Source organism: Pleurodeles waltl, chromosome 4_2 (genome assembly GCF_031143425.1).
Source record: "Pleurodeles waltl isolate 20211129_DDA chromosome 4_2, aPleWal1.hap1.20221129, whole genome shotgun sequence".
Lineage (NCBI taxonomy): Eukaryota > Metazoa > Chordata > Amphibia > Caudata > Salamandridae > Pleurodeles > Pleurodeles waltl.
In genome coordinates, this window is record NC_090443.1 from 709,809,788 (window position 1) to 709,829,170 (window position 19,383).

Consider the following 19,383-nt stretch of genomic DNA (forward strand, 5'->3'; position numbering starts at 1 on the left):
CGCTAAGACAGCTTCCCAATTCCTTTTTGATAGTCATACCCTTTGCTGAGGGTGACAGTAGTACTGACAGGATTTTAACCTATGGGCAACACACCAAAATAAATCAGGTCCACTTGGACACCTTCTCTAAGGCCCTTGAGTACACATTGCATGATTCATTGTGAAAGCAACTTGTTCATAAGAAGAATTACACATTTTTTTTGTTTGTACTCCCACACCAGTATCACTGACCAAAAGATTGGTACTAGTACAAGACATGACTGACTCCCCTACACTCTTGAACCAAGAAAGCCTCTGCAATAACTGCAGCCACAATCCGTATCTTGAGGCACTGTCAATCCCGAGGCGCACAAACACGAAGAGTGGCTTATTGAACTGTACAACATAGCTTTGTAAGAGAAACATATTTATAAGTATCAGGATGCCTTGGAGACCTTTCAACACATCTAGTCCCTATTCCTAGCCATATTTCATACCTCCCCAGAAAGTGTGGCCTCATAAATCTATAAACCCAGACTACTGTTAGCTTCTCTACCGGAGGATGTTACACCCATCCCCTTCTTTTCTCGTGTCCATATTTCTGTATGTCCTCACAGGCGTCTTCAACTACACTATAGGCTAGTGTCCTCCTTTCATTCTCCTCTGAACTCATTTTAGCTATGGGAAATGTTTTCACCGCAGTCGCTCTTCTCCACTTGTCTGCACCACTCTTCATCCCACTCCATCCCCCTACTCCTTACCATGGTGCTGAATTGATATTAGAGCCCTGCCTTGCCCAGTATGGGTGGGCAGTTCACCCATGTATAAATACAACTTAGCTTATTCAAAGATGCATGTGCGTCACCGCGTCATAGAATTTTAGCCTGAGTTACCAAGGGTATTGGGAGTATCTATGTCCTCTTCTGCTTCGTCCAGACTGAAAATGTTGTGGGCATACAACAATGAGCACTTATTCCATCTACACACGTCTATTCCCTTTGCCCACAGTGCGTTCCAACGATTTTCATTGCGATTCAGTTTCTATTGTCATACGGTCCAGCTGTATCTGTATTGTATATTGATGACAATTGTTTAGTACAATGCAATTACCACTGACAGTCCCTGAGGTTCTTCGGCACCTCTATTTGTGTCTGGTTTTGTTTATGTATACTTACCTCAGCATTCTAGGCTGAGAGGTGCTATAGATCCATACCTAACCTCTGCCTTCTCTGCACTGTTACATCTTTACAGAGTAAGCTCAAAGTGATGACAACTAATGAGGATGAATTTGATCTGCTCTGCCTCAGTAGAGTATCATTTACCAAGTCACTAAGGTGGGTCCCCATCTTACTACACTCTTAATATAGAAAATGGAGAGTAGTTACAAGCAGAACATACAATCACCATCAGGGCAGACTTTCACAGCAGACGTTAAACTAGAGGACTTCCAGGATTTCTAATCCTCTCTTTACACCTCGGACCACCCACCTGTAAGGGAAGATGCAACTTACTTATAATCCGTGCGCCTCCAGGCCTTAATCCCCAATCAGGAGAGGGTGCTCGAAGCCTACATTTTGGCCCCAAAGGTCCGGGCGACTATCAAATCCAAGGTGAACAAAGTGTATGGCCCTGATGGTTTTACAAAAAAACTTTCATAAAACCTTTGCCAACTCCCCGGCTGTTAACCAAAATGGGCACTTCAATCCTTTGGGTGGGGTAGAGTGGAGGAGGAGGGTGAGACTGCAAGAAATTGACTGCCCGCCTCAAACAATAATCACAACTCTTGCTAGAGCAAACCGCTAAGGTCACTACATTAACCTGAGTTCAACTCCCTGGTATCCATGGCACACAGCAGACAGGTTTAGAACAATGTAAAATGTACATATGCAGTACACAAACAGTAATAAAGTCAAAACGAAGAACAATACAAATCCTAAGTCAAATTGGAAAAATAGAGTATCATTTAACAAACAATATGACATCGAAATTACAAAAATCCAATAAGGGGAACCAAAGATATGAATGTTTAAACTCTTAAGTAGAAATAGCACTAAAAAGCACAAAGTGCTTTTGTTAGTCAATGGTTGGTGTTACCCAGAACCGAGGGGCGATTTGAGGCTTACTGCAAAGGACCATACGTCAGATTCACCAACCAGGTTCAGCCACGTCAAAGATTTACCCTGTGACTTAGACTTTTAAAACCAAACCAACCACAGGAGTACACAATTAAGGCTCTTCAGAACCCCAGGAGAGGGCACTTGGAGACTCTCAGGTATCAGGCACATGCCAACAGCAAAGTCCAGTTGGTTTTGGCCAGTCAGGGACTTTACTCCCTGTACCCACCCAGAAGGTCAGACAACTGACCACTGAAGTCCACTTCTTTGTACGGGGTACAGGCGAGAACAGGCAGAGTCCTTCAGGAATCCTCACGGGTTACAGGGAGCAGGTCTAGTCCTCTTCTATCTTCCGCAGGTCCAGAAAGTGTTCTTAAATGGGTGCCTAGAGATGCCACCTTTATGTCTGGCACCATCTACTGAGCAGTACTCCCTAATAAATTCAGATAAAGTTCCCGGGCCAAATCGATCCACTTTTTTGAGTAGCTCCTGTTTGCCTTACTGCAAACAGACCCAAAATGTCATGTGTCAGGGCATTTTCAAGATGGGAAAAGTCATTAGTCACACAGAAATTTCGCTCGGATGGGTTGGGGAGAGGGGTGTGCGAGTGTCAGTGTCAAAGGGAAATCAGTAGTGCCCCCCAACATCTAATACTAAAATTAGGTTTGAAGCAGGTATGGTTCCCACAACAAACCCAGAGACAAATCTGGTAGGATAAAAGCAGGGTCCTTCATCAACCAGACAGAGGATCCACAAGAAGAATATTCTGTATATTTCACAGGAGTCATCCCTCTAATTCAGCTTAGTTTACTGTAGCACTTGTGAGGCATTTCACACCTCGTTCACACCTATTCAAGACTGTGCATAGATTGAGAGCTGGCCGAGGCTAATGCTAATTAGACTTCTGACAGTTCAGGCAAATCAAGTGTAACTTACTAAAAAGTTATTTTTCCCTCATTTTTATTTATAAAAAATGAACTTCACCATTGAATTGGACTTTCAGTAGCTATTAAAAATAGTGGGTAGGTTATTTTTCTAGCCCCTCTTATTTGTGAGATACACATCAGTATTTTATCTGTGCTTTAGATTTCTACATAGGACAAAGGCCTGCCACAGTGAAAATCGTTTTGTGGGTCGTGTAACTGTAGGGACACAGTAATATCAATGTTATATATGTTCACTTTTAAACACCATGCACCCTATCTTGTGGGCTTCACAGCTCACACAGACATGACTAATACTTAAGGGGAAGTTTTTGCCTGTCAAAAATTGTCATTTTTAAAGGCTGCACTGCGGGTTTTACACTGAAGCAGCCAGGCTAACCTGGTAGCCCTAAGCCATGTTTTCTTTTATCACATGGGTGGACGGCAAACTAAGTGCTGCAGTCCACACTTTCATTATGGGTGGGCAAATTCCACTCCGCCTGCATTTTTTTGCCCACTCCACGTTCTGCATGGATTTCCGGCAAAACTACACTAACTGCCGCATGGTGGATTATTTTGTCTTACCTGAAGCTTGCCAACAATAGGTGGTATTATGAGGTGCTAGAATGCCTCCCAATGCGATTTCTAAATGCATGTGGTCACAGCAGTTCGCTACCATTCTAGTCAGGAAAGCTGCAGCTCAAGTAGAAAATCTACTTGAGTAGTAGGAAGAAGCAGCACTCTGGCGCACAGCGTGATGCAGTTAGTGCTGATTTTTAGAGAGCAGGACAAGCTCCTGGCACTAAAAAACAGCACGACATACCGAAATTGCCCCACTCGCAGATTCTTTCTGAGTTTTTTAGGTATCTCTGTGGCATTCTGTGGAGTGAAAGTATGCGAGTTCCGCCCAGGCCTGTTTTTCATGCCATTGGTGTATTTCTCCACCACAGACTATGACCCTTAAGAAAAGGGAAATACTCTTATGGGGGAGCATTGTCACTCTACTCCTTGTTAGAAGGGGAAAGAGTTCTGAAGCCAAAAAATATATAGCGTTTAACAAAAGTAGAAATATTGTGGGTGACCCATGGAGAAACGTTGGATTTCCTACATTGTTCCTTCTCCCAATGAGCAAGGGCTAACATCTAGTAAGATATAAACCAGGAAACATACCTTTGCCTATAGGCCCCCTGTACTGATGAATGTTGGTGAAAACATATATTCTTAAATACATGCAACCAGATTAGCTATCCTCCTCCTCTGTTCTATCAAGATGACCAAGGCATATCATGCCACCACCTCTAAAAAAGCAAAAACAACAGATGATGGACAGAATGCAGAGCAAATCAAACATTCACCCCTAGTCACAGATCTGGGTTTAATCCATCCGATTTTTTTGCTTGCCATGCCATTCCAGTTTGGACCCAGCCATATGCAAATCAGTCTTGACCCTGTTCCCCATGGGAACAGTCCAGCCCGAACTGCCAGGCCAGGTCCTCCGTGGACCACCTCTAAAGTCACCCTTAATGGTACAGATGGTTCAGGACTCTCAGATGAGGCGCCCTGGTAAAATCTCCTTCCCCTCACCACACACTCTGGTTTCACTATAAACCCTATTTTCACTATTGCATTAACTACATGTACTATCAATAACTGGAGGAACAGACCCCAACTTAAAGTATCAGGCATTTTTCAGGGTGGGGAAGATTCTCTCCTTTGTAAGCACATCTTCAGGGTACATAGGACTAAGCATTTTCATAATAGCCAGTTGAGGCACTGGGTCTTGAATCACACTATTAAAACATCAACCACCAGAGACTTAACTTCTTTTGAGAAATTTGAGTAGGTGGTCAAGGGATAGAGGAGTGATTCTGTCATATACAAACTCCTGCTAGATAGTGCCCCACTGCCACACAGGCCCTATAGGCATGGGGAAATGGGCAGAGAGAGAGGAAGTGTGATAGTCGCACCTTTGGCAAGATTTACCTCGAAATCCTGGCTCTATACTGGGACGGAAAGCATACGATAAAGTATAATTTGACTGGTACCTATGCTTAAACAAGCTATACAAAATCTACCCAACTTCAAGTGCTCTCTGTTAGAGGGGTGGTGTGAATTCCTGAGGGAACGTCAGACATATATGTTGGGACTGCTTCCACATCCAGTGTTTCCTGACAGAAATCTTGGCAGCCATGAAAACAATGCTAGGATTGTTGATCTTGTTCTGCTGGGCTTTTACTCCACCATCTTGGAACAGCCAAGAAGAGGTGACCATACACACATGGAATTGCTTAGGGGTTGTGAACGTGATGAAGGCTGCATAATGAAGGAGGGAACGATCCACCACCTACATCACAAAGGAATCAGAGGATGAGGACCATAATGTCAATTGACAGACTATTGAGGGTGACAGGGACCCAATACAGAGAATTCAAAGCAGTAAGGGCCCCACTATTTTCCTACTTGTCAAAGCGTCTCCCCACCTTGTCTCTAAGCTCTGAATCTATTTACTAGTGGCTACCTAATCAATTAATACAAGTCATAATTCCATAGCCAGTAATGAGATATACAGGCTTCAAAAAATCTAGTCACCCATTCACTATGGCAAGTCAGACGTTATCAGAGTAGACTAGTCCAAGGGCCTTCACGGCAGTTCTGGCAAGAGAACTCAAGCTGACAAAGAACTGGTATCCTTTTTATTCAGAAAATGAAAAAGCAAAAAAAGGTGCCTTTAAATTTAGTTTTATCCTGTTAGAAATGGGGTCTCTAGTTGGCAGTCAGTTTGCACTCTGTCCAAGCAGGGATCCTCATTCTAGTCAGGGCAATGGAGATACACACTTAAGATAAGCCCTGCTTACCTCCCCCTTGGTAGCTTAGCACAAGCAGTCAAACTTATCTCAAAGGCAATGTGTAATGTATTTGTACCAACACACACAGTCATATAAAGCAAACACTAAAAAAATGGACACAGCAGTTAAGAAAAATAGCCCATATTTGTCTAAATCAAACAAGACCAAAACGACAAAAATCCATCATACCCAAGTAAAGTCATGAATTTTTAAAGTAAAAAGAGTCTTACTCCATAGAAAACAATGGATGCGTTGATGTTACACAAAGCACCTAGTTAGCGTCAAAAATAAAACCGCACAGGCGAGCGTGGGTTGGAAAAGTCAGCGATACATCAATTCCTTACTTGCAAATGGGGCTGTGCATTGTTTCTTCTCCAGTTGGGTAGGCAATGCGCTGTTTTTCTCTCCCGCAAGAGAGCGATGAGTTGATTTCCAGAGGAGCACCTTGGATTCAGGCAGGTTCATGTTGATTTAGAAATCCAGCGATGATACATGCGAAATCGGGCCGCACTGTGATGGAAAACTGCGCTGCGTGGGGGTTGCGTCGATTTTAGTAGCCGCAAACGGGTGTTGTGTTGTTTTCCCAGCCTCGATGCAGGTGGTGTAGATTTCTCAGCCGTAATACAGGTGGTGCATCATTTTTACAACCCGTGTAGCAGGTGGTGCATCAACTTTTTCCCCCCATGGATCATGAGCGTGTATTTCTACTTTGGTTTAACCAGCTTTACTTTTCAAGATCACAGAGACTGGATAGGGCACCACCTGGCAGGGTAGGAGTCTCAGCAGAGAGTTCAGGTGCGGGCAGAGAAAGTCTTCGATGCCCCTGAGACTTCAAAACAGGAGGCAAGCTCAGCCCAAGCCATTGGAGACACTTCACAAGAAAGGATATACCACAAGGTCCAGTATTTGTACTCTTTCAGGCAGAAGCAGCAACTGCAGGCCAACCCAGCAGAGCACAGTCACGGGCAAAGGTGCAGTACTCCTCCTCCAGCTCTAGCTCTTCTCCTTGGCAGAGGCTCCTCTTGAGTCCAGAAGCAATCTAAAAAACTAGGGGTTTGTGTCCTTTCTGCCTCTGAAGTAGGCAAACTTCAAAGGAAAGTCTCTGTTGTTCACAAGATCCTGCCTTGGCCAGGGCTGGCCCCAGACACACACCAGGGGGTTGCAGACTGCATTGTGTAAGGGTGGGCACAGTCCATTCAAGTGTTAGTGAGCTCCTCCCTCCACTCTAGCCCAGATGACCCATGAGGATATGCAGGCTACACCCCAGATCCCTTTGTGTCACTATCCAGTGGAGATCGAAAAACAGCCCAACTGTCAGTCTGACCCAGACAGGGAATACAGAAGCAGGCAGAGTCACAGAAAGATTTAAGCAATAAAATGCCCACTTTCTAAAAGTGGCATTTAAAAACAGACAATCTAAAAACAACTTTACCAAAAGATGTAGTTTTAAATTTTGAGTGCAGAAACCCCAAACCCCACATCTTTATCTTCTCCCATAAGGAAACTGCACTTAAAAGATATTTAAAGGCAGCCCCCGTGTTAACCTACGAGAGAGAGAGGCCTTGCAACAGTGAGAACCAAATTTGGCAGTATTTCACTGTCAGAACAAGTAAAACACATCCGTACATGTTTTACCTTCAACATACACTGCACCCTGCCCATGGGGCTACCTAGGGGTGTGTTACATGTATAAAAAGGGAACGTTTGGGCCTGGCAAGTGGGTAGAATTGGCAGTTTAAAACTGCACAGACACTGCAGTGGCAAGTCTGAGCCATGTTTACAGGGCTGCTCATGTGAGTGGCACAATCAGTGCTTCAGGCCCACTACTAGCATTTGATTTACAGGCCCTGTGCACTTCTAGTGCACTTTCAAATTTGCCAATCATGGAAAACCCAATTACACATACAATTTACACAGGGAGCACTTGCACCTTAGCACTGGTAAAGTGATCAGAGTACAAAAACCAGCAAAAAAAGACCAGCACAGTGTCAAACTAACATATGTCGCATTTGCTGTGCGTTCAAAGACAGGGGCCAAATGCCAGCTAATTACTTCCTACAAATTAATGATTATTTTAGCCTGAAAAATGGGGTTTACTTTTCTTTCTCCGATTGAAAAGTTAGAGAATTTTGTGAAATAAACTGGCTGAGAATTGTGCTGTCGTACAGGGAGTGTGAAATGAAATACCGTAGGATGTCAATTTTTTTTTTTCAACACACATTTAAATAGCTTTTAAATGAATTGTACTATTGCTGTTCTCATAATACTAATGAGAAGCATGTCAAGGGTTGTGTGTACCCATTACATGAGGTGGATTTTTATTATAAAGGAAGCAAAGATTTAGTCTAGTAAATCAAACAAACAATTTTTTTGTATAGCAGACATGCTGAGCTCACATCTTTAAAGGTGCTATGTGATAATGAATAAAAGGTAGCTCAGTGAAACAAAATATTTGCTAGCATTACACAATTCACAGATTATGGGGCAAGAGCATTACAGTTAGGTCAAGTAGATTATTCAAGTCACTAGACCTGCAAGTCTTGTAACATTTGTATGATTTCTCAAGGCCTTGCTACAGCCCAAGCAGAACCTGTAGCGCACATTGACATAGCCAGTCCTCATGATGTGATTGCTCATGACAAGCTATGCCTTCTGAAATAGTTATAGTTATTAAACTGTGGAGAGAGATGTGTGAGGTGCATGGGGTTATAGTACTTTGTACAACTGTAATTAAAGCGTTATCTGATAATTCTCTACTGGGTTTAGTGCCTGCATTATCGCTTTCAAAATAGCATATCTGTGATTGAGTTAAAAGACTTAAATAAATAATTATGGTGACACAATGTATATTCCACCTGCTACAAACTAAGGATTGTTAGGCAAAAACACTTAGAAGTTAATATTACTTAACACAAAGGAACTCATTTAATCAAACTTGAAATGACAAAAGGCTTAATCAATACTAAAAAATTATGAATTTAGACAGTATGGGCAAAGTTCCTTCTTTAAAATCTTTAGACCAATACAATTGTCCTATATCTAAGGTTTAAGAACATAGGCACGGAGCTTCTCAAAGCAAGAATCTAAGTACCTGATGTGTTTAATGTGTAAACTATCTGTTTGAACTCTATGACAAAGGTACAAAACTGGGGCATTATATTTTCAGGGAACACCTCATACCACTTTATGCTGATGACATGTTGCTATAGATAAGAGATTCAAATGCCATTCCAACATCAGTTGCCCAGTCCCTGAGGGTCTTCGGAGAGGTGTCAGCCTTGAGCATAAACTTGGCAGAATCATGTCTGTTCTCCACTGGCCCTGATGTAGAACAGTGCAGAGTGAACCTAGGTGGTGGGGAGGTAAGGTGGGAACACAAGACCTTTTGTTGCTTTGGGCAATGATTTACCACTCTAAAGCAGATCTGTTGGACTGGAACTTGGGAAGGGCAGTGAGTACCCTAAAATCTCAAAGAGCATTTTGGAAAATATTGCCCTTGGAAAGTGATGGAGGGAACTGCAGTAGTGAAATTATAATGCTGCCTTGTATCCTCTATTACTTTGCTAATCCCCCAATATATTTGCCTACAAAGCTTTTTAGAGATCCGGATCTCCCACTGGGTGGCCTTTTATGGACTATCTGGCAGGCATTGGGAAGAACTAGCAAAGTTATAACTTCCACCTGAACGTAGAGGACTCCGGGCACAAGAGCTTCATATTTTGCTAGCAAGCTACATTGGCCAGTCTGGTTGCTATCTGAACACTGGATCTTTGAAACAGGTCTAAAGACTTCCCGGCATGGAAAGGTTATATCACATGAATCACCTAGTTTGTTCCTCCTTCAAGCTTCACCCAAGACCTGCCCCGTAGTTGCTTCAGGATAAGCATGCAAATAACAACCCTTCAATAGTCCACTAGCAGTTGTCATTAAACAGTTATTTTTGTCAGCACAAAATTAACTGTCCACCGGGGAAACAGAAGGATACATTACGATGAAGGATCTATTAAGTGATGCAGCCCTCGCCACTTTCTAAACATCAGTAGTAGAAGACGATCTACAAAAAAGTCAATTCTGGAACACTAGAAAAGGCAGGGTGCAAGATAAGGAAAATTGTAAACACAGACAGAGTCAAACCCTGCTACCTTCAGAGTACGAAAAAAATGGCAGGTTAGTAAGCAGGCACTGCAGAGCACTCTTGGAACAAGGAGGGTATCCCTCGATGGCCTCAAGTATAAATGATGACAGATTTAGGGGGAAGAAGTCAAAGAAAGCGAATGGACTCGCGCCTTGACTTATCCACAAAAAAGCATCCCAAAACGCCAGAAAAAATAAAGAGGCTGAGATAACATTACACATCAGAACTTTTTATGTGGATATAACAAAAGGCATAGGCAAAACCAATACGTTTTGCATTTATAATACGAGTCACAAGCTGCCGGCATTGCCAATCCTTGGTTATAAAGTAGTGTTACACAAAAAATGAAATAACATCACAGTGGGCTCGTAGTGGGTGACTGAACCAGGCTGACCAGTAGAACCGCAGCATTTGTCTCTCAAATTTACCCTACAAGACTAATAACATTGCTTTTAGTCTACCCACTGCGCAACCCAACCCCTGCCACTGTCATGTCATCCGGCCATTTGTCTACGTTTTCTGACACTGTCTACCCCTCATACCTTCCAGCACTGCTAGACACCGACCTCAAGCACAACCTACCCTGTGTTCCCTTCTTTACTACCCACCCGGGAAAAGCCTCAGGACACAAATCCTCCTCCTCAGGACTTCTTTTACGTGTCTCTTTAATTTACTCTCCTACTATCATGCCACTTTTTCTGCCATTGCCACTACCTCTCCTCTGGTACTAGCAATCACACCCTCTGGTATGGTCACCCCGTCTTCCACCACTGCTTAGCCTCCGCTATTGTACTCCTGCCACTGTCACCATGTTAAAGGAGAGGCATCACCATTATCCTCCAACACTGGCATCCCTATGTTCCCTCCCCATCACTTCCTTGAGCTCTCTCATCCCTCTTACATTCTTCCCATTGCCGTCCTACCAGACGTCAAAGGACGTCACAGGACGTAGCAATCCTACATTACTTTGCCACATAATCATTACTCTCCTCCACTTACTCCTTCTCCTCTAGCTATCTCATCTGCTAAATCTCCTTCCCACTTTAGTCCATCACCCCATGCCGATGTCTGCTACCGTCACTGACCCTTTCTTGCTCTCACTCCCCACTCTTACGCAGCCTCTTCCTCACTATGGGACATTTATCAGTCAGGTACGTCCTTGCCACCCTTTACGAGTGTCAAAGTTAACTTTGGTCTGCCAAAACCTGCTCACGGCACGAACCACCCATTGTCCACTTCCGTAGGAAAGTGCGATCACTCACCGGCTTGTTGACGCCATGATAACTCCCGGTAGACGTCCCAGCAAGCACCGCGGCTCGATTACTTATCATTTCTGGTAGTCACGTGTCCAGTGACAAACTACGGAGCAAGGGAAGAGACAGTTCGGCTTCCGCTGGGAGTCTGTAGAAACCAATGAAAGAAACAAAAGAGAGACTTCAAACCCTGCCAAAAGATCCTTCAAAGACTTCAGGTACACATATATAACGCATGTTTAGGGGAAGCAGCGGCCATCTTAGAAGTACCTTTCCGTATGTTTGGAGTTCCGTAGAGAGGTGGGTGTGGGGGCAGTGGTTCGTTCATTCGTGATCTGGGCTGCATACGATTTCACTATACATAAGGATGTAGTGTTTGTACGCTAATTACTGCCTGTTTCATTAAATGTTCAACAAACTGTGAAAGCGATAGTAGTAAAGGAACAACAGGAACGCATATCTTTCAACTTTTCAAGACGAATTTAAGGATGATATTTGTGAAACGCTGCAGATACATACCGGAGGTCACAGACGTACTGAGATTGGTGACAAGGTCGGAGTGTTGGTACATCGTAGCATTTTAAAGCTCAGTCAACCAATACTATTGAGCACATATAGCTAAAGGTTAAAATACACATTACAGTGAGGACGTCTCTAGGTAATCCTTTGTACATGATGACAAATGGCGTACTGTAAAGCATACAGGGCCAGGTTGAATTAGTCAGGATCACCATGGCTGGGCCACAAGTCCTAAACAAGCATTTGAAATGCACTAGGGTCTCGCATTTGTCGGAGTTACAGCTGTTCACAGTTGTAAACTCCCAACCCAATTAACTGAGAAACAAGGTCGATAGTATGCGAAGCGCTGGACTTCTGCCCAGCGAGATCGCGCTGCGAAAACAGAGAAAAAGTAGTCCACAAACCCAGCGAGCCTCGCATGTTTTCTGTACTTGGTCGCTGCGCTCGAGGAGGGCTCACCACCGGAAAAGTCATAACGTATGCGTGCCTTCTACTAATCAAAAGAAGCGGATTCTAACAGGCAAGCCAACTTGCCAATGAAACACACTGACGTGACGTCGACAGGGCTCCGAGCCCTTTTCTAATACCTAAAGCGTCTCGCTAGCGATACGCATGCGCAAGCGCATGCGACGCAGGCTCGACCCTAAAAAAGAAGTGGTGGGGGGACTAACCAAGTTAGTCTGTATGCAGGTGACATCATGGTGTGTGACATCACAGTGCAACATCACTGGAAGTGACATCAGAGCTTAATTCTTCACACCCGTTTTACAGGCCTATCATGAGTACATTTGATCGCATTATGAGATTTAACAAATGCAATTTTGAATCCAGGTTGTGCCAAAAAATGTGATGCAACCCCAACTGCATATGTGGGCCTCAATTATTATTATTATTTTTTTTTAAACTCTGCCACAGAGAAGTTGTCAACAAGGAGAAACATAGCAGTTATTTTGATCTGCTTAACAATAATAATGGTAAGATAACTTTGGAGGGTCATAAATTTGCTGGAGAGACCTGTATTTTCTCTAGTCCCAGTTTCTAATCTAAGTAGCATAGAGGGTTAATGTGTCTCCTGCAATGCATCTGCAGATGACAGAATTGTATTTTATGTTGCCAGGTCTCTGAGTTACTGCTTTTAACGCAGATATCCTTTTGTTACTCACAGTTTGTAAATCGTAATCCTTCTAATATAGCACAGTGCGTTATAAAGGAAACGTGACTCCACCACTTTGTAACCCTCAATGTCTTATGAAACACATCTTGTACATTGCATTACACATTTATTGTCAATGTATAATGCGTACTTCTGATGTACAGCGCTCTGACCTGCATTGGTAATGAGTAGCACTATAAAAGAAATAAAACAAAATAGTGGTATTTAAATTGTTATTTGTGTGAACACTAGAACAGACCAACACATCTAACATTCATACAGTGGATGCATATCTCTTATATATAGGGATTGAACAAGGTAAAAAGCATGCCTCCAGATGTTTGCGAAGTGATAACAGCAAGCTGTGTGCCTTTGTTTCCCCTTCATTACCCCTGCACCCAGGTGTGAGGATCAGATAGATCCCAGTCAAGATAGTGGAACAAAAGAAGGCCTGGTAGCCCCTTAATTTCACCTTTGTTATGGGCCCAGCTGGAGTCTGAAACATGAAGGCCCGCTCAATGCCTGCACGTTGCTGCCCAAAACGAGAGCAGACAAGGTTCAGGCGCTGCTGAATGTGTCCCAGTGTCTGAAAATTACACTGGGACATGTTCAGCGTAATTTAGTGGGGCCAGCTCTTGTAGGGTGGATGGCGTCCACCCTGTGAAAGTAGTGGGGTGGACGCTGTGTACCTGTGTGTACCCCTGACTATGGCTGAAAGTTCACTTTACAGGGGGTTTCCCCCTAAAGAAATCTAAGTATCTTTTTTAGCAGTTTGTTTTTTGAAGCATAAACTACACTTTTAGGTATTGGGGCGCTTTATATGAGAACATCAGTTACATTACATAAGGGCACATTCATGTTTTTTAAAGCACACAGAGATTAAGTGATTTGCCCAAAAATACAGTACGGTGAGACCCACACCTGGTTCACCAGTTTCAAAGTTGGAATCTCTGGCTGTTATTACACATTCCCTCCCAACTGTTGGGGAAAGTATTATATTTTGGGTCTGTAGCATTGGTAGGGTAGGAAAAATACCAGCCCTGTGTTCATGTTTTAAGATTCAGCAAAGGCCCAGACATGCTACATAAACAGCACTTTATATAAAATCACCTGAATGTATGTTTTTTTAACAAGGCATCTCTTTCTTTGCTTACTTTAAATATCAGTTGGCAAGGCCGGCCTTTGCACAGAGCGTTCTCTGGGCGAAATCAGTTTTGCACCTCCTCTCCATTTCTTCACAAATTCGTACTCATAGCCTAAATAGTGGAACAACAAGTTAGGTTAGGACATCTTCAAATGTAGCTTGCTCCAGTCGACCCTTCATTTGCATAGCTTCGGTTACATTGCAAGTATTGAATTTTGGGCAGTATCATGTGCAACCATCTTGAGACTTCAAATTGCAATCTTATTCAATACAATAGTATTCCGTGCGAGAGCACAAGTAAATGCAAATGGTCTTTGAAGGACAACGTTAAGTAAAATAGAATAGTATTTGATGACCACAAATGTCTACACATATAGAAACCAGCTGTGAGATCTGCTAAAATGTTCAAGAATGATGTTTATTTTTTCTTAATTTTGGGATCATGTAAATACCTTAAATCAAATAATATACTTTACAAAAATAATACATAGATCTTTCTGTTCACTTAGCCTAGATGATAATTTTTTACAGGCATTTTTCATTGAAGTGCACACCTATTATTGAAATTGACATTTTCTGGCATTTCTGTTTGCAAGGTCATTTACCAGATGGAAAAAATCTATACCTTGCAAGATGTCATTTTCAATGAAAAGTACTGCCAGTGACACCAACCTCTCTTTGCTCACATTTGAGTGCAAATAAGTTTTAATTAGCTTCAACTTGGAGCAGCTTCTTTCTCCACTGACAATAGAGAGTGATATTGTCGGAAATATTCGTATAGCAACCAGGCAGTGGGGAAAACGTCCGACAGATAACAGCAATTAATTAATTGAAGTACATCAAGTGGTTTTTCAGTGCCTTCTGGAAGCATGTCGTTAGGACCAAAAAGCTTTTCTCTGAGGTCCATTGCATCAACATCCGCATCTCTGGCAGAAGTTAGTGCCACCTCCAAATTACTGCGTCACCCAGGAAGAAGTGCACTATCTGGAAGCTCTTTTATTATATTCATGAAACGCCAAATTGTGTCATGTTCCTTAGTTAGTGTTTACCGTTCTTGGATGGAAGTTAATGCTGTATCAACTAAAACACTGAAAAATTCCACCTTAAACTTATCTTTAGGTTCATGGGGTATATCAGGAACTGCACCATATCAATAAGGCACTCTAAAACATTAAGCCAGTATCCCACCATTTCAAGTAGGATTCGATAATCCTCATCACAAATTGTTTTCCTTCTCTCAAGTTGCATTTCTGTTTCAGACTATTTCCTATATGAAGCAAAATGTGCAGTCGAATTCTTATGTTGAGAGAGAATCTGTGATAGATGCTTCCAATCTCTACTTCTTCCTTCCATTAGATTACCTCAGTGTTAGTCTGATAAAATAATATGCAACAGAAACAAAACACACACTCATAGATTACAGAGTAAATCAACAATCAGCTATTAAAAACTTCCCCATTCCTTATCTTCCTTTTATAGTGAACATTTGAGAAATAGCGATCTAAAGCATTTTTTGGAAAATGCATAACAATATGTTTGGCAGGTCCAGGAACAACAGTGTGAGGTCATATGGAACCACTAATGATTGTAGGCTATTTTGCTGGATCTGAAAAGTCACATTCTTCTGGAATTAGTATGATCTTTTCTAGTTTTGAAAAGTCTTTAACAACCTTTAGTTCACCACTGCTGGTGTCAAGATGGAGTGTTGGTCCTCCAAGAATCACTCCTGTTTCATGTTCTGTTTTCATAGATGAAGAACGTGGACCATCAGAAAAAGTGGATGTGCCTGTTCTTTTCACATATTTCATTATTTCACCCTTTAATATTTCAAGCCCTTGATCCTATAGGGTTTTACATTTCTGATTTTGTGAACAAGATAGCTTGGATAGCAGACATTGTTGCAGTTATTTGGAAAGATGTCATTTTCAGCAGCTATACTTTTGTTTTTTCCAATGTTTTACAAGCAGTGGAATGTAATGTAAATGCGCTGAGTGTGCTGCTTGCACAAGATAGACAATACCATACTGTATACGGAGCAATAACCACCGCCAGCCACTGTAAACCACAAATTTTGCACAAATTGTGCTTCGTCAAGTTACTCTATACACACTAATAACCCATATTAAAGCATGTTTTGTAGGTTTTTGTCTGAATGATAAATCCAATCCAGGAATCTTGTACTATTATATATGTTTATCCATTTATAAATTCAAGTCTGTAAGCACCAGAATACAAAGAAAAACGCATGTGGGATACCTGAGAGCTACAATACTGTCATGTGCCAAGAGTAAGGTTCATTGAGTTACACATTCAGTGTCAACATTAATTGTGAGCTACAGACCCCAAATCCAATTCTTTCGGTCTTTGTTCTGAGCCTGACAAAATGATTAGAATTTAATTGAATATAGTAACCCTTGTGTTAGACCTGACAGCCTTAGGGTGGTCATCCCCCAACTTTTTGCCTACCTCCCTCCACTTTTCTGACACAGTTTTTGCTGGTTTTAGTACTCTGCCCACTTTACCACTGCTAATCAGTGCTAAGGTTCATATGCTCTCTCCCTTAGACATGGTAACATTGGTTCATCCCCAACTGACATATTTGATTTACTTGTAAGTCCCTAGTAAAGTGTGCAACATGTGCCCAGGGCCTATAAATTGAATGCTGCTAGTAGGCCTGCAGCACGGGTTGTGCCACCCATATAAGTAGCCCCTTAACATTGTCTCAGGCCCACCATTGCAAGGCCTAAGTGTGCAGTTTCACTGCCACTTCGACTTGGCATTTAAAAGTATTTCCCAAGCCTTAAACTCCCCTTTTTCTACATATAAGTACGGTAAGCCATAGGTAACCCATAGGGCAGGGTGTTATGTAGGTAAAAGGCAGGACATGTTCATGTGTGTTTTATATGTCCTGGTAGTGGAAAACTCCTAAATTCGTTTCCCACTACTGGGATGCTTGCTTCTTTTATAGGATAACATTAGGGCTACCCTCACATACTGTTTGTGTGGTAGATTCTTATCAGAAACAGGTAACCAGGTCATATTTAGTATGGCCAGCATAGTAATAGAAAATCCTGGTTATTGGTGAGGTTGGATTTTATATTACTATTTTAGAAATGCCACTTTTAGAAAGTGAGCATTTCTCTGCACTTAAAATCCATCTGTGCCTTACAGCCTGTCTCCAATCAACGTCTGGGCAGGGCTGGTTGACAGCTTCCTTGTGCATTTTACCCAGATACTCAGTCACACCTGCACTGCATACGGAATGGGTCTTCTTGGGCTGGATGGGTGGAGGGCCTGATACTTACATTTCAAAGGCTAGTGGCCTTCCCTCACACAATGGACTGCCAAACCCCCTACTGGGACCCTGGCAGACAGGCCTGTACTGAAAGAGGAACTTGTGCACTTCAAATCCACTCTTTGTAGTCTCACCCACATCAAAGGCAATTTGGGTTATATAAAATGGGTTCCACCAAATCAGACACTTCTGGACCTGAACCTGCAACCTATCAAGAGGAACTGTCTGGCTGCCCAAAGGACTCATCTGGACTGCTTTGCTGAGAAGGACTGCTGCCCTGCTGCCCTCTGGCTTTGCTGAGAAGTGCTCTCCAAGGGCTTGGATTGAGCTTGCCTCCTGTTTTGTGAAGTCTCAGGGCCAAAAAGGCTTCATCTCTTGAGGAAACTGCGTGTGTGCTGAAAATCGCCACACAGCCTGCCGGAAACGACACACAGCCTGCCTTGCGACGAGAAAATTGCCGCACAGCTGAACCGTGACAACACAGCCTGACTTCCCGAGTGAAGAATTGACTCAGTGCCTGCCGCGTGACAGAAAATTCGATGCATCCCCTACTGGATCAACACAATGCCTGTGACCTCTTCCCACACGCCCAGGATTTTCCCCGCATTGTCCCTGGGCGTCAAAAAGAACCTCACAGTGAGGAACCAAGACTGTGCACCGGAAATCGACGCAAAGCCCCTTGCAGCGTGGAAAGAAACAACGCATTGTCTGTGCCATGCTGGAAATTTCAATGCACACTCTATTTTTCCACTCATCTCCTCCTCTGCGGTCTGCGTGTTATTTTTGACGCAAAACAGGTACTTTGTGTGATCAAGAGACAATTGTTGATTGCTAAGATTTAAGACTTTTTAATCTTGCAAAACTGATATCTCAACTTGTACTTACTGAATCTTTATCATTTTGACCTTAATTTAACCAGATAAATATCATATATATTTCTAAACCTGCGTGTGGGTATTGTTGTGGTGTTTTCACTGTGTTACTGTATGATTTATTGCACACATACTTTAAACATTGCCTTCTAAGTAAAGCCTGACTGTTCAGTGCCAAGCTACCAGAGGATGGGCACAGGATAATTTGGATTGTGTGTGACTTATCTGACTAGGATTCCCTACTTGGACAAGAGTGTATACCTCTGCCAACTAGAGACTCCATTTCTAACATTGGTGATCAGGATAGGACTTGTGTTTGTGCGTGACATACATTAGCAACGTGTACACTACTTACCCACAGTTAAAGGTCAAATTGATTTTTTTCTCTTTTTGCTAAAATTTGTTTCTGCTTGACATTTTAATCCAATCCTAATCAATATGTCTCTGGCTTGGTGTCAAGGAGGAGCTGGAAAGTTTGACCCAGCTAAGCTGGAGACATACACTGTCAGCCAGCTGAAAGGGCTCTGCAAGGGGATGGGAGTACCTACCCGGAGTGCCTCCAGGAAGGAGGAATACCAAAAGGCACTGAGGGCCTGGGCAGAAGCCCGTTCACAAGATGATGTTGAGGCGGAGGGGCCAGAGGATGGCTACCCAGAGGATTTGCCAATAGCAGTGCGGGCTGACACCCCTGGATTTGTGCCCCCTGCAAAACCAGGGAGCAGTGTCTCAAGTCAAAGCCTGACCGCAGAGGAAAGGAGGGAGAAGAGAGAATTTCAACTGCTATTGGCAAGGTTAAACATGGAGGCAGAGGCAATGAAGGCTGAGAGAGAAGCCAAGCAACATGAGGCTGAAAGGGCCTTTGCTGAAAAGAACCTATTTCTGGCTCACAAACTGAGTCTCAAAGAGCTGGACCTCAAGTCTAGGCAGTCTGAGTCCAGCAGTGATGGTGGCAGCATACATACAGGACCCTGCTGGAGAGAAAAAAGGTTCATATACCCAGAGATGTGGTGCCAAGTTATGTGGTAGGAGATGACATTGACAAATGGTTGGATGCCAATGAAGTTGCAATAAGGGCTTCTGGGGTTCCTGAAGAGCAATGGGGATGTGCTTGTGGAAACATGTACCAATGATTAGGAGGGAGACACTTCTC

At 42.9% G+C, this 19,383-nt stretch overlaps 1 protein-coding gene and 1 long non-coding RNA gene across 2 annotated transcripts in view; one reads left to right on the forward strand and one right to left on the reverse strand.

Moving 5' to 3' along the window:
* Window positions 1-11,369, reverse strand: part of GTF2B (general transcription factor IIB) — a 180,183-nt gene extending 168,814 nt beyond the window's left edge. Inside the window, exon 1 of the mRNA XM_069232309.1 lies at window positions 11,260-11,369. Within this exon, the coding sequence (XP_069088410.1) occupies window positions 11,260-11,276 (17 nt within the window). The 5' untranslated portion in view covers window positions 11,277-11,369. The remainder of the gene's footprint in view (window positions 1-11,259) is intronic.
* The window catches only part of LOC138293221 (uncharacterized), a 43,658-nt gene continuing 35,622 nt past the window's right edge, over window positions 11,348-19,383 (forward strand). The window contains exon 1 of the long non-coding RNA XR_011202930.1: window positions 11,348-11,468. This is a non-coding gene — a long non-coding RNA (uncharacterized lncRNA). The remainder of the gene's footprint in view (window positions 11,469-19,383) is intronic.